We start from the raw sequence: 15948 nt of genomic DNA, 5'->3' as shown, positions 1-15948 counted from the left end.
AGCAACAGTTAAAACTGGACATGGAACAAGAGACTGGTTCCAAATAGGAAAAGGAGTACGTCAAGGCTGTATATTGTCACCCTGCTTATTTAACTTATATGCAGAGTACATCATGAGAAACGCTGGACTGGATGAAGCACAAGCTGGAATTAAGACTGCCGGGATATGCAGATGACACCACCCTTATGGCAGAAAGTGAAGAGGAACTCAAAAGCCTCTTGATGAAAGTGAAAGAGGAGAGTGAAAAAGTTGGCTTAAAGCTCAACATTCAGAAAACGAAGATCATGGCATCTGGTCCCATCACTTCATGGGAAATAGATGGGGAAACAGTAGAAACAGTGTCAGACTTTATTTTAGGGGGCTCCAAAATCACTGCAGACGGTGCTTGCAGCCATGAAATTAAAAGACACTTACTCCTTGGAAGAAAAGTTATGACCAACCTAGATAGCATATTCAAAAGCAGAGACATTACTTTGCCAACAAAGATCCGTCTAGTCAAGGCTATGGTTTTTCCAGTGGTCATGTATGGATGTGAGAGTTGGACTGTGAAGAAAGCTGAGTGCTGAAGAATTGATGCTTTTGAACTGTGGTGTTGGAGAAGACTCTTGAGAGTCCCTTGGACTGCAAGGAGATCCAACCAGTCCATCCTAGAGGAAATCAGTCCTGAGTGTTCTTTGGAAGGACTGATGCTAAAGCTGATATTCCAATACTTTGGCCACCTCATGTGAAGGGTTGACTCATTGGAAAAGACTTTGATGCTGGGAGCGATTGGGGGCAGGAAGAGAAGGGGACGACAGAGGATGAGATGGCTGGATGGCATCACCGACTCGATTGACGTGAGTCTGAGTGAACTCTGGGAGTTTGTGATGGACAGGGAGGCCTGGCGTGCTGCAATTCATGGGGTCGCAAAGAGTCGGACACGACTGAGCAACTAAACTGAACTGAATATACCCCTGGGGCTTTCTTATATGGGCTTCCCTGGTGGCTTAGACGGTAAAGCATCTGCCCGCAGTGCAGGAGACCTGGGGTTGATCCCAGGGTTGGAAAGCTCCCCTGGAGAAGGAGATGACAACCAACTCCAGTACTCTTGCCTGGAAAATCCCATGGATGGAGGAGCCTGGTAGGCTACAGTCCATGAGGTTGCAGAGAGTTGGACACGACTGAGCGACTTCACTTCACTTCACATACCCCTTACATTTTATCATGGAATGCTGGCTGGCATCCCCAACGTTATGGTCCAATGGATCAAATAATTAGTTCTCATTGGGTGGTTTCATGGCCTCTCATAGACAAGTGTTTAGTTTCTGCAACAGTCGTTGTAAGCCAAAAATCCCTTCTCAAGTAGTGGCCCGTGGTTTGTGGGTGGGATCAGAGCCTTGCTTCAGAATCCTGGGTGCCCATGCTGTGATTCCCCAATTGGAATTCCCTGAAGGTATTAAGTAAGGTTTCTGTCACAAAAATACATCCAAAACATTGGGTCTGTTGCATAATCAGGCCCAACTGGTAACACAGATTGCACTGCAACCTAGGTCTATCTTTTGGAGCCAGGCTCCTCTCTAAACCTACAGGTTACTGATAAATGAGTCAGAGCAGCACGCTCAAATATAGTACACATGGCCTCCAAACCCAAGAGGGCCATCAAGCTTTCTAATTCTTTGAGGTGAGTGGTACAAGGTGTGGCCTCTTGTTTCTTACTTTAATTTTTGTTTATTTATTTTTAGTGTAGACAAGCAAAAGAATTGTCTCACAAGGAAGTCTGTAAGAGACTCCAAATTTTGGAAAGACTGGCTCAACAAATAAAAAAATACATGTGTTTAAAAGAAAAAAAAAGATGTCTTAGCTTGAGCTGCTATAACAGAAATAACTATAGATGGAGTGACTTAAAAGAAATGTATTTCTTAGAATTCTGGCAACTGAGGAGACTGTTCTGCCAAAAAATAAAAAAAGCCCAATAACATAAAATAGACCACAGGAGTCCGCTCAGGAAAGCTGATAATTGATGACATGTAACTGGTAGGGGAAGGAGAAGGGAGATGCCTGCAAGAGCTAGAATTTCAAAAAAGCTGAAATGGTACAGAGAGAGACCTCCCACAAATCCTGGAATCTATGGGAGCTGAGTGTGAAAACAAAAATCTTTTCCTTTGTGGAGAATGTTGGAAGCTTCTTCAATCTACTGCAAATTCTGGAGACTTCTGGGGGTGGGGACAGGGGCAGGGCTCCCAAGAATATCCCAGGAGACTCCATCCCGGGAGGAGGGAGCCACCCCCAACTCTGCCTGCTCGACCCCCCCTCCCCACCTGTCCACCCACCGCCTCCACACACACACTGTCCTGGGACTGCTCCGGGTTGGGGCCATACGTGCCCTCCAGCCATCCCAGAGAGGTTTTCATCTTCCTTTTGCCCCTAGAACTGGAGGGGGACCACACAGGCCTTGCCGAGACCCCTGTCCTCCAGCTCCTTGCCCTGGACTTTGTCAATCCCGCTCCCCACTGGCTTTTGCCCCAGGGGCACAGAATGCTTTGGAGAGGTAGTCATCTTGATCAGGGCTCACAGGCACCTCCAGTTCTCATCTACTTGGTCCTTTATATTGAGGTACAATGTTCATGCGATGAAGTGCACGGTTCTTAATGTACCAGTGTACTGTACATGTTGTACATTACGTTACTGAAGGCAGTAATCACATTTTCCTTCTGGATGGCTGGAGCCTTTAAGGCACAGGGCCTGGCATGTAATGGCCTAACTAAATGACTTCCCTGGTGGCTCAGAAGGTAAAGAATCTGCCTGCAATGTGGGAGACCCGGGTTCAATCCCTGGGCCAGGAAGATCCCCTGGAAAAGAGAATGGATACCCAATCCAGTATTCTTGCCTGAAGAATTCCAGGAGGAGCCTGGCAGGTATACAGTCCATGGGGTCGCAAAAAGTTGGACATTACTGAGTGACTAACACTTTCACTTTCACTTTACAGTTAAATACTGAACAATTGTTTGTTGAATAAACTAATGAACAAAATCAAGTCAATGCACAACAGCATATAGAAATATGGCACCTATTTCAACCACACCCTTATCAAAAATAGGTATCACAATTATGTTCAAGTTTTAGCTATTTGATAGTCATAAAATGATTTCACATGATAGCTCTCAGTTCTTCAACTCTTTGAATCCCAGTAAGGTGGAATGCTTATCTGTATGGTTATTGGCTGTTGCACTTGTGTGAATTTCCTAATCATGTTCTTTGCCCATCTCAAAACGTGGGAAATTTGTCCTGTTAGTTGGAAAAAGTCCTTCATAATTCACCTGAGCAAGACCAGGGCAGATGGCATGGCTCTGGATCTTGATCACAGCATGAACACACCACCTTCCCTTCCCCACAGTTTCTAAGAAGCCCCTGAAAACAGGGCACATGACCACTTGCTGGGAGAGCCCAGAGGATGAGAAAACCCAGTGCCACACTTAAGGAGTGCATAGACTTGGTGAGGAGAGGGGAGGAGGGGAAGGGGTGGAGGAGAAAGAGAGAAGGGAGAGGAGGAAAGGAAGGAGAGAGCCAGGCCAGACCCTCGGGGGCGCCAGTCTACTGTTTTCTAGTTGAGCTGTCAACAGATAGGCTGAAGAGGGATGGGCTTCTAGGATTCCTTTTTATTCTTCCTCCTATATCCACATCCCATCAGTTCCTAGTTCCAGTTGACCCTACCACTGCCTCCCACCTCATTCTCCTGTCTCTAGCTCCCTGCACCAGCAAGCCACCAATGATCGTTCTTAAAGACGAATCTGACTGTTTTCAACCTTCTTCCCAACTGTCCTCCCCATGCCACCGCCCCCCATACCCTTCAACGCCTTCATATTGCTCTCAGGGTTGAATGAAAACTCTTTTAAAGTTGACTCTGCAGCCCCATGGCACCCCAACCTGAAATCCCTCTCCCAGGGCCCTCAGTAGGACACTGCAATGCAAGAGTCTATTCAGAAGTGATGCTGGGTTTCTGTGGAGGGTCAGCTGGGTGGGCACCGCAGAGCAAGCTCCCCTCGGGCCTGGCAGAGAGACCCACTGTCAGCTGCAGTGTGATACAGGAAGTGTGGCAGTGGCTCCCAGAAGAATCAAGAGAGAGGCATCCCTCTCTCACTCCCTTTTCCCCAATCCTGGACTCCATTTCCCCAAGGAATGAGAAGCTCTGGACCAATCATTCTGAGGGATTTCCTAATGACAGCAACTAAGGCAGCACTCAAAGAAAAGGAAAGAAACCATGCCATGTCCAAGACAGAAAGATAAATGATTACTCTTAGGATAAAACCCAAACTCATTACTGTGGCCCCTAGTGCCTGCCTCTGATCTTAAGTCTTCCTATTCTTCCCCTCCTTACCCAACGGCCACCACACCAGCCTCTTTTCTTTATGTCCTTTCAACATACAGTGTTCCTTCCATTTTAGGGACTTTGTACTTGTTATTCCTCATGTCTGAAACACTCCTTCCCCAGGTATTTTGTGGCTGTTTCCATCATTTAAACCTCAGCTCAAATTTCAGCTCCCCGAGAATCTTTTCCTGACGCACTACGTTTAGTCCCCTATCCTATTACCCTATTTAATTTTTTTCATAGCTCTTGTCCCTATGAAACTTACACTATCTATTTTATTGTTCATATGCTAGATATGAGCCCCACTGGGAAATTTTTGTATCTTATTCACCTGCTGCATTCCCAAAGCCTAGAATAATGCCTATCACAGACACACATTGGTGTACCACATCATTGTCCTCACAGCAATTATTCTATCAGGAGAGAAATATGTTAAACAAATAATCCTGCAACACTGATTACAAGCAGAATCAAGTGTTTGAGGCTGAGGTGCAGGACCCTTTCCCACTGCTTTGTCCACTTCTGGCGCCAAATACCCTGTGGGCATTTGCTGCTGCAAGACCCTGGCTTCCCCTGGAAACTGAGTAGAGCTCAGAGCATTCACCCAGGAATTAGGCCTCAGAAGCAGGGCAAGGTTTGTATCTCTAGGCCCACTTCTCCAAACTTTGGGGATCTAGCTAGGTTTGTGGCTGCAGCAGCAATTTCCCCCTCCCCCTCCCCAGGTCAGTATAGGATACAACATTGATAGCTCACTTGTGTGGGCTGTCTGCTCCTAGATTTTTGACAAGCCCCTGGCTTGGGATCTGGTCTCCTTAATACCTTACAACAGCAGTCCCCAACCATTTTTGCACCAGGGACCGGTTTCATGGAAGACAGGAGGGGGTGGTTTCGGGATGCTTCAAGCACATTACATGTATTGTGCACTTTATTTCTATTATTATTACATCAGCTCCAACTCAGACCATCAGGCATTAGATCCTGGTGGTTGGGGACCCCTGCCTTACAAGCTCCACTCCATCTCCCATGCCCAATGCCCAGGGTCTTCCATGTCTGCAGGCGATTTTGCAGAGGCTGAAGTTAGGAGCTGCTTCCCCTGTCCCTTTGCCCTTTCTCAGGACCTTCTGCTCTTGAATTCTCTCTCTCTCTCTCCAGGAAGATCAGCAAGTTTCTTCCCTTGTGGGATACTTCTTCCAGTTGCTACCTGCTCGGGGCTGTGCTCTTGGACCTCTTTGGAACCCACACAAGCAGCTAGCTCCCAGACAAGTGAAGTTTCAGAAAGCTGGGCTCCAGTAAAGTCCCACGGGACCCCGATCCACAGACAACCCAATCAGAGGAGGTGCAAGTGAGGGTCCCCACCTCACACCATCTTGGCAGCCACCCTGGCAAAGCTCTGCCTTGTCTGGTTGATCTCTTCAACGCTCAGCAGTGTCTGGTAGGTACTTAGCATTTAATGAACAGAGGCAATTAACACCACTAATTCATATAATGGAAAAAGGCACCGTGTTAATGTTTTACATGGATTATTGGCACTTCGTTTACGCAGGTACCATGACAGTTTCCACTTTGAAGAAACGAGTGCAGAGAAATTAAGCGACTCCCAGGGTCACAAAGCTGTGCACTCTCTTTTCATTGCGCGATGGCGCAACGCAGAGGGAAAATGCCACAACCCCAGGCAGTCCAAGAAACCGGCGAGCTCCTGGGAGGCAAGGTAGGTGACAGGCTCTGCGCGGTCAGTAGTTTTCATACTGGGTTGCCAGCCGGCTTGCTTTCCGCTAGCACAGACCGGAAGCGTTCCTGTCGGCCACGTTTCTAAAGCGCACGACCGGAAGTTTCTGTCCGCGGCTTTGAGGAGATAGTGGTGCCGCTGGGCCGCAGCTGGGAAGCCTAGGTGTGGAGGCGCTGAGACTTAGGAGACAGCTGGGGCCGTTGGGGAGACTCAGGTGGCGGGACACTGGCGAGGTCCCGACCTGACCCTGGGCCAGTCTCGTCCTCGCGGCCCGCCTCCTCACCCCGCCCCCACTTGGGGCTGAAGTGGCTCCGCCTCCTGATCTGAGCCTGGTCGCTCTTCAGGCACTGACCCTTGACCTCGGGGCGCTCCCCCATCCTTTGGGCGCGATGGCTACAGGCGCGGATGTCCGGGACATTTTAGAACTCGGGGGTCCAGAGGGAGATGCAGCCTCTGGGACCATCAGCAAGAAGGACATTATCAATCCGGACAAGGTAGCAGTGGTGCCTGGGAGTTGGGTAGCGGGAGTGAAGTGGTGAGGAGGCGTGACAACGGACGAGGGCTCGAGGAGAGATGGGGTGCCGCACTGGAGTGAGACGGGCGGTGAAAGATGAGGCGCAACGGGATAGAGAGCATGTGTCCCCTTGGTGAGGTGGGACGGAGGAGGGGGACACCCGTGGAAAGTGGTGGGGACCGAGAGAGTGTGACGTGTGTAGGAGAGGACCTGGAGAGTGACACTTGTGTGGGATATTTGGGGGAGGGGCATCAAGTCGGGGTGGCCATGCTGAGATGCTGGAGAAGTAGCTGCTCCTCTGACAGGTTGGGCTCTGAGGTTAGAGGTGTGGTGGGGAATGACCCTCTCATACCCAGGCGCCCCTGGAGTGGGTTTCTGAACCTTCATAGTGGGTCATGATGTGGCAGAGTGTGAATGTGTGTCGCTCTACCTGTAGGTGCCGGTTTGTTCAGGGATTGAGCTGGGCTAAAGAAGTTTCAGGAAAGGGAGTTTAGGCTGTGGTTCCTCTCCTGTGGTTTCCCTCCCCAGAAAAAGTCCAAGAAGTCCTCGGAGACACTGACCTTCAAGAGGCCCGAGGGCATGCACCGGGAGGTCTATGCACTGCTCTACTCTGACAAGAAGCAAGTATTAGAACCCCAGGGCCCCAGGCTTAGGCCCCTGACCAACCTGCTTGTCCCTAGCTCCTGATTATCCCAGCCAGTTTCCTCCTCACCCAGGGCTCTTGCTTGCCTACTAGGATGCAGGAGCTCGATGTCTCACTCCAGGACGTGACTTCCTTGCTCTAGGGTAGAGCAGCAGCCTGGGTCCAAAGGCTCTCTCCACATCTTCTGACTCTGATCTCCCACCTCCTTACACCCTGCTCCCAGGGATGCACCCCCACTGCTACCCAGTGACACTGGTCAAGGCTACCGCACAGTGAAGGCCAAGCTGGGCTCCAAGAAGGTACGGCCCTGGAAGTGGATGCCATTCACCAACCCAGCCCGCAAGGATGGAGCCATGTTCTTCCACTGGCGAAGGGCAGCTGAGGAGGGCAAGGACTACCCCTTCGCCAGGTTCAATAAGGTGAGCCACCACCATGGGGACATAGGCTAAGGTTGTGCCCCTCTGAGCCACATGCCTGAGTCTCCTGGTTGGCGCCAGAGGCACTCTCAGACCAGGTCTCGACCATGTTTGCCCACTCAGTCCTTGGGACACATGCCTGCAGGGTCTTCTCTGCCCTTGGGGTCCTATCCTCTCCTAGCCCTGCTCTGATTTTTGGGGTGCTGCCTTGGCCTTTCAATTGTTGCTGTTTTTCAGAGCTATGTCCTAGGTGCTCTACTCTGCTCACTCTCTACTTTCTCCCTAGTGTGTCTCATTTACACCATGACCTCAGTTACCCTCTCTGTGTCACTAACCCCAACTTAATATCTCCAGTCCAGAGCAGCAGTTCCCATATATCCAGTCATTTGCTTACCTCTCTCCCTAAAGGCCCCACAGGTACTTCAGATCAAGTGGATTCCTGTAAGCAGAACTTAGCATCTTCCCTCTGTTCTCCACCCCTAAACCTGTTCCCCACATCAGTGAATGACACCACCATCCACCCAGTACCCAAACCAGAAATTTGGGACTCATCCTTAACTAAGCCTCCTTTAGCACTCATATTATTTCAATCAACAACAGAACAAAGGAAGTAGGGAAGACATACAACAAACGTGGAAACAAGTTGGATTCTTTCAGATAGGACTGATCAATGAAACCAGGATATGAAATGAGATAAAGAGGGAACTTGTAGGGGAGGCCTAATTTAGGTAGGGTGGTCAGGGAGGGCCTCTCTGAGAAGCTAGGATTTGAGCTAGACCTCAGTGATACATCTCGTCATGAGTCCTGCTGATGGTTTCTATATAAATGACATCTGCATATGTTCTTCATTCTCTGTACCAGCACCCTAGTCCACGCTGATTTTTCTCTGGTCTAGATGACTGAGGCTCAGATGGAGCAGGGCCCTACCCAGACTCACCCAACCAGTGAGAAACAGCTGGGCTAGGCCAAGATTCCCTAGCCATTGTTTAAGCCACTACACAATATGGACCCCAGTGCCTGCAGCTTAGAGCAGCCTAATCTTTGAGCCTGAAAGCCCAAGGGGCTTGTAGCTGGACTCCCAAGTCCTGACTTCTTTCCCCTCAGCCAGTACATCCACTTGCACCTGGATACATTCCCGTGAATGGCTCACAGGCTTTTCAGATTCAGCATGTCCAGGTGTGACTCATCATTCTCCCCTACACCCCCAAATTGCTTTTTCTCCACCACCATCTTTAGGCCCTTCAGGTCCAGTGGAGGGAGAGGCTGGAGATGTAAGACTGAGAAGGGATATCTAAGAGGTTTGAGGTGGGGGAGGAAAGGTTGGATAAGACAATTCAAGGTGAAAACAAGAGTGTTCATTTTGTATTTTGTAAATACTGCTCCATGCCAGGACTTCCCTTGTAGCTCAGTGGTAAAGAATCCACCTGCCAGTGCAGGAGATGCAAGTTCGATCCCTGGCCTGGGAAGATCCCCTGGAGAAGGAAATGGCAACCCCATTCCAGTATTCTTGCCTGAGAAATTCCACGCACAGAGGAGCCTGGTGGGCTACAGTCCATGGGGTTGTAAGAATTGGATCTGACTTAGCGACTAAACTATGTATGTGACACACACATCAGTTCAGTTCAGTCGCTCAGTCGTGTCCGACTCTGTGACCCCATGGATCGCAGCACGCCAGGCCTCCCTGTCCATCACCCACTCCCGGAGCTCACTCAGACTCAGGGCCATCGAGTCCGTGATGCCATCCAGCCATCTCATCCTCTGTCGTCCCCTTCTCCTGTCCCCAATCCCTCCCAGCATGAGGGTCTTTTCCAATGAGTCAACTCTTCACATGAGGTGGCCAAAGTACTGGAGTTTCAGCTTTACATCATTCCTTCCAAAGAACACCCAGGGCTGATCTCCTTCAGAATGGACTGGTTGGATCTCCTTGCAGTCCAAGGGACTCTCAAGAGTCTTCTCCAACACCACAGTTCAAAAGCATCAATTCTTCGGCGCTCAGCCTTCTTCACAGTTCAGCTCTCACATCCATACATGACTACTGGAAAAACCATAGCCTTGACTAGACGGACCTTAGTCGGCACACACACATATGTATAAATTTTCTTATTCTTTTCCGTTTTAGTTTATTACAAGTTAATTGAATATAGTTCCCTGTGTTATGCAGTAGGACCTTTTTTTATCTGTTTTATATATGGTAGTTTGTATCTGCTAATCCCCAATTTCCTAATTTATCCCTCCCCTATCCCCATTTGGGAACCATAAATGTTTTTCCTGTGTATGTGAGTCTATTTCTGTTTTGTGAATAAGTTCATGTGTATCATATTTGGATTCTACATATAAGTGATATCATATGACAGTTGTCTTTCTCTGTCTGACTTCTCTAGTTGCATCTATGTTGCTGCAAATGGCATTATTTCATTCTTTCTTATGGCTGAGCAGTATTCCATTGTGTATATATACTAGTTTTCTTTATCCGTTCACTGTCAGTAGGCATTCAGGTTGCTTCCATGTCTTAGCTGTTGTCAGTCGTGCTGCTGTGAGCATAGGGGTGCATTTGTCTTTGAAATTAAAGTTTTCTCCAGGTATCTGCCCAGGCACAGGATTCTGGGTCATAACGTATTGAACTGACTCTTGAAGGATGTCACCAGGAAATAGTAGGAAAGAGTACAGTGACTTGTTCAGGCAGAGGAGTCATCGTGAGCAAAGACATAAATGAACAATCAGTCATGTGTATGGGATGCTGTGGGCATTTCCCTGTGGATGAAGCCTGAAGTCCAGGACAGAACATGGTGGGAGAAGAGGCCTGAGAGGCTAGCAGGGCTGGGTCAGGCAGGGCTTGGCAGCCAGGCTCAGAAATGGGCTTTGCGCTGATGTCTTCGGGGAGCCACTAAGTAGGTTTTAAGTAGAATGGTGTCAGGATCAGATTTGAGTTTTAGAAAGATTGTGGTGATTATGGGTGGAGAATGAAGCCAAAGTAAAGGAAACTAACCATCTTCCCGCCAATGCTGCTCATTCCTGGGGTTGTGCTTTCAGTCAGTGGCTCCCCATCCGATTTCTTGCTCAAGCCAGCAACACAGGAGTTACCTGTGACAGCATCTTCCCTCACCCCTTATGGCTAGTTGTCACAACCTGTGATGTTTAAAGCCTCTCAAGTCTGTGCCCTTTTCTTTACCTTCTGCTGCTGCTTTATTTCAGGCCTCTTCACTTCCTACCTGGATTATTTCTTAAACCTGCCAGTTGGTCTCCCAAGCTCATATTTCACCCCCTCTGTCTTCACTGTTGCCAGGGTGGTCTTTGTAGAAGGGAATCAGGACTATCTCACTCCTCTCTTTAAAACTAACCTTTCTGGCTCCCATCACCTACAGAATGAATTCCAGACTCCTTAGCGGGCGTATAGGCCTGCAGCAGCTCCCCTCTGCTGACTCTCCAGGCTCTCTCAGGCCTTTCCCTGTCTTGCCCTTTTCTTGTTCCCCTAATGTGTCCTGATGCTTCTGGCCATTTCTCTCTCATCCCTGTTTACATGGTCCCCCTGCTTAGGAGTCTCTCCACTGCATTCTTTCACCAGTTCACTTCTGTTATACTTAACCAGGCCTCATTTATCTCTTCCCTGTCAACCCTTGTCCCAGGCTGAATCAGGTGTCACTCATTACATCCTAGGCATACCTTTGTCATCAATTTTGCCTCACTGTACTAAATTAGTTTTGCAGCTGGACTGTGAGCTTCGAGAAGGTAAGGCCCATCTTACTCAGCATTGTGTCCCTAGCATAGGTCTAGCAGGCCCATGATATTAATAAATATTGGCTGATCTCTCTCGCTTGACTGTGAACTTGTTTTTATTTTTATGGCTGCATCATGTGGCTTGCGGGATCTTAGTTCCCCAACCAGGATTCAAACCTGAGCCCCAGCAGTGAAAGTGCCAACTCCTAACCTTTGGACCACCAGGGAATTCCCTGATCATGAGCTTCTTGAGAACAGGACCAGCTACACTGTTCTTGAGCATATTTTTTTTAGTTAAATGGAATTAAAATGCATAGGAGGGATACTTAACTAACTGCAGAGAGATCAGAAGGATGAAAAGTTATCTAGGTAGAAGAAATGTGGAAGTGAGAAGGCATTTCAGGCAAGAACAACAGAGCCTGAGGGGGAGAGCCTGGTATATTCCAGTAATTGCTAGTCGCTCAGCTGGAACTTAGGGTCCATGAAGGACAGTGGTTGCAGAGGGAGGCCAGGTCACTTACCATGTGTTCACTGATTGATTCAATAAATATTCATTAACACCTACAGTGTGCAGGTCCTGTGCTGAACCCAGGAGGTAGGAAGTGATCCAGACAACCCTTGCTTTTGGCAAGTTTGAAAATTAGCTAGAAGGCACTTTCAAAATATCAGGGAGCCTTTGAGGGGTTTCATAAGGGATGGTTGGGTAACATCAGTTATATATTCTAGAACAGTGCTTTTCGAATTATCTGTGATAAAGGACATTTTTAAAAATTTCCCAATTCATCAGAGACTACTAAAGAGAGTAAAATTGTAAGAAAAGACAGAGCATCAGTCCATGCTTCTTCTGAATTATTTAGCAGTGTATGATGCTATAGAGTTGTCGTGAAGCTTTCTAAATGCTTATTCTCATTTCTGTACTTACTGTAGACCAGGTTTGTAGCAGCACTGGTCTAAAGGCTGCCCTTTAGCAGTGTCAGAGAGGTCCCATCTTGGCTGCAGATGGAGAATTGCCCGGAAGAGGATTAAATGGAGGCAGAGAGACCAGTGGGGAGGCTGTGTCACTATCCAGGCAAGGGGGTAGTGATGGTCTGGACATGGGCATGGCAGTGGAGAATTGGGAAGTAAAAGCCACAGATTTGGGAAAGAGGAGGGGTTCAAGGGTAAAGGTAGGAATTAAAGATGCCTCCTAGGGTTCTTGCTTGGGTGATGCCAACATTGAGATCTGAACTGGAGGAGATAGAAGTTTGAGGGAGCACAGTGAGCTCAGTACTGAACATACTGAATTTTTTTTATTGAGGTATAACTGTTACATATATATTAGCTTCAGTTTAGAAGGTAATGATCCCGTATTTGTATATAGTGTGAAATGGTCACCCCAGAGAATCTAGTTAACACGCATCACCTGAACACATTCAGTTTGAGATGTATGTAGGACCTCCAGTAGGAAATGTCCCAGAGGCTGCTGGACACAAGGGTTTTGAGAGCTAGTGTCATTTGATGGAGAAACTTCCCTGGTCCAGCCTAGCACTGTCTCCTTCCAGGGGTCTCTTGACTGACAGACCCAGCCCATAGTGGCGCTGTTTCCCCTGAGGGAGGTCTGGGGGACGGGGCATGGGGGTTGGTATGGGGGTTTATGCTGGGAGCAGGATTCAGGTGCCTTTTCTATAGAGATGAAACCTTGGCCAGCTTGGGGAGCTGCAAGTCTCCCTGTCACCATTGGGTGGCAGGAGTGCTTCAGACAAGTGTCCCCTGCTAGGGGCTCCTGGATCTTTCCTTGAACTTAGCCGTCTGCCCTACTCCAAAGTTGACCCTTGGACTCCACAGACACGCTTACCTGTGGGCCCCTCACCTTAACCATAGGGTCAGGAGCATGTGTTTTGTGAAGTTAGTCCTGGAGTGGATCCAGAGGCGGGCGACAGTCCTGGAGCCTATCAGGGCCTTTGGTCAAGCCATCAGTTTCTTTCCTTGCTCTGGAAACATCTCCAGGGGTCCTGTGCAGGGTCCTAGGCAGAGGATCTGCTTTTGTCCAGCGCAGGGATGGGCAGTAAACAGGAGGGACTCTGGTCACGGGGCTGCAGCCTGTGCGACGTTCCCCCCCACCCCCGCCTGTAGACAGTGCAGGTGCCCGTGTACTCAGAGCAGGAGTACCAGCTCTACCTTCATGATGATGCTTGGACAAAGGCAGAGACCGACCACCTCTTTGACCTCAGCCGCCGCTTTGATCTGCGTTTTGTCGTCATCCATGACCGGTATGACCACCAGCAGTTCAAGGTGAGCTGGCGCCTTGTTATCTGCATGTGTGCCCAACCCCCAGGCCCGGCAGGCCACTAGCTCCATGCCTGCCTTTTCACACACCTCTGAGCGTTTGTCTCTCTCTCCATGTCTGTCCTTAGAAGCGTTCTGTGGAGGACTTGAAGGAGCGGTACTACCACATCTGTGCCAAGCTTGCCAACGTGCGGGCTGTACCAGGCACAGACCTCAAGATACCAGTATTTGATGCTGGGCACGAGCGACGGCGGAAGGAACAGCTGGAGCGTCTCTATAACCGGACCCCAGAGCAGGTCAGCCCCGAGTCCCACCGACTCTTAAGCCCTGAGACCCCCTGACCACTGCCTCCATCCTCCATGCCCTCGGCTCCCCTACTGCCCCCGCCCTGACCCCATCCAGTCCCACCCCTCACCAGCCACCCTCCCTGCTCTCCACCTGCCTCCTGGCCCCTTGCTGCTGAAGAGTCCCTCACAGACTGCCCAGCACCCCTCCATCTCCCTCTCCCCCTTCACTGCCCCTTGAATTTCACACTCCTCTCAGCGTCTCTCTTTCCCAGGTGGCGGAGGAGGAGTACTTGCTGCAGGAGCTACGCAAGATTGAGGCCCGGAAGAAGGAGCGGGAGAAGCGCAGCCAGGACCTGCAGAAGCTGATCACGGCGGCAGACACCACTGCCGAGCAGCGGCGCACGGAACGCAAGGCCCCCAAGAAGAAGCTCCCCCAGAAAAAGGAGGCTGAGAAGCCGGTGTGGAGACTAAGCCAGCCCAGCTCAGGGTGGGGGGCTGGGACTAACATTGGGCCCTCTCCCCATGACACCCTGGTCTCCATAACTGCTCCTCCCCAGGCTGTTCCTGAGACGGCAGGCATCAAGTTCCCAGACTTCAAGTCTGCGGGCGTCACGCTGCGGAGCCAGCGGGTACGTGAGTCACCTTGTTCTCTGTGTCTGGGCCTCGGCTCTGGCCTGAGCGCTGTGGGCCAGGGGCCTGGAGCAGGTGGAGGTGGACACACAGGATCTCAAGCGAACGCCAGGCTGAGCTCAGCTTTCAGGCTCTTCTACTCACTGGTTGTTTCCTTCTGTGACCCAGAGCTGCCTCTAGGAGTTAACTTCTCTTCTAGCCCTCCCCACCCCGCCCCAATTCCTTTTGTCCCCTTCATTCTGAACCGCTTGTCGGGAGAGGGTCCTGCTTGAGCTGAGCTTCCTGGGTAATTGCAGATGAAGCTGCCCAGCTCTGTGGGACAGAAGAAGATCAAGGCCCTGGAACAGATGCTGCTGGAGCTGGGTGTGGGTGAGTGTGGGGGCTGGGCCCCTCAGGATGGACCTTCCCACCAACCCCCCCACCCCCCCCACCCCAGGCGAGGTTGTGGATGAAGGCCAGGCGGTAGGGGGCAGTTCTTGCTGCTGGCCTCCCACCACTATGCCTCCTGCCCGCCCACAGAGCTGAGCCCGACGCCCACGGAGGAGCTGGTGCACATGTTCAATGAGCTGCGGAGTGACCTGGTGCTGCTCTATGAGCTCAAGCAGGCCTGCGCCAACTGCGAGTACGAACTGCAGATGCTGCGGCACCGGCACGAGGCGCTGGCCCGGGCCGGCGTGCTGGGGGGCCCCACCACCCCGGCCTCAGGCCCGGCCCCGGCCCCAGCCGAGCCAGCGGTGTCTGAACCCGTTCTTGGCTCTGACCCCAGCAAGGACGCCATCATCGATGTGGTGGGCGCACCCCTCACGCCCAATTCGGTAAGAGGCTGGACTGACCAGGAGAGCTCCAGCTGGCCCTGCTAGTGAGCACACGCACGTGCATGCACGGGCCCCACCCCCTCTAGCGCCCGAAACAGGGATCATCGCTCTGAGGGGTTCTGAGAATGAGTGGGTGGCCAGTGGGCGTCACCTTCCTGACTCAGAGCATGAAACACAGGCACCAAGCCCGAGTCCAGCCATTGACCTCGGCACCTTGTGTCTCCTCAGAGGAAGCGGCGGGAATCGGCCTCCAGCTCCTCTTCTGTGAAGAAAGCCAAGAAGCCATGAGAGGCCCCACAGGGTGTGGGACGCTGCTGTGTAAATAGAGCTGCTGAGCTGGACTGGGCTGCCTCCTTTTCCTCTCACCACTTCTGACGCCCCTGGCTGGGAGGATGGCCGGGAGGGGTGGCCCTGGGGCTTGCCTGCACTGAGGCCCTTGGCAGCCCTGTAACCACCAACCAGCTCCCCCAACTCCTGTATCCGGGAACACCTATCGTTCTACACTTGGGTTGGTTTGCACACAGAATCCCAGCTGCTTCTCACACAGCCTCGTGCTCAGGCAGTCCCCACAGCCCTGTGCGTATTCAGAGGGT

The 15948-nt window shown here is 50.7% G+C and overlaps 1 protein-coding gene across 1 annotated transcript; it reads left to right on the top strand.

Moving 5' to 3' along the window:
- Positions 1 to 6147: 6147 nt before the first annotated feature.
- DMAP1 (DNA methyltransferase 1 associated protein 1) lies at positions 6148 to 15696 on the top strand. The gene is made up of 11 exons (XM_040231365.1): positions 6148 to 6233; positions 6416 to 6565; positions 7114 to 7205; positions 7452 to 7647; positions 13471 to 13629; positions 13752 to 13919; positions 14183 to 14368; positions 14468 to 14539; positions 14837 to 14909; positions 15060 to 15355; positions 15584 to 15696. The coding sequence occupies exons 2-11, from the start codon at positions 6461 to 6463 to the stop codon at positions 15641 to 15643; spliced, it is 1407 nt and encodes a 468-aa protein (XP_040087299.1). The 5' UTR covers positions 6148 to 6233; positions 6416 to 6460; the 3' UTR covers positions 15644 to 15696.
- The last annotated feature ends 252 nt before the right edge of the window (positions 15697 to 15948 follow it).

Source organism: Oryx dammah, unplaced genomic scaffold (assembly GCF_014754425.2).
Source record: "Oryx dammah isolate SB20612 unplaced genomic scaffold, SCBI_Odam_1.1 HiC_scaffold_28, whole genome shotgun sequence".
Classification (NCBI taxonomy): Eukaryota; Metazoa; Chordata; class Mammalia; order Artiodactyla; family Bovidae; genus Oryx; species Oryx dammah.
The sequence above is the reverse complement of the archived record's forward strand: the minus strand, read 5'-3'. Positions and strand labels throughout refer to the sequence as shown.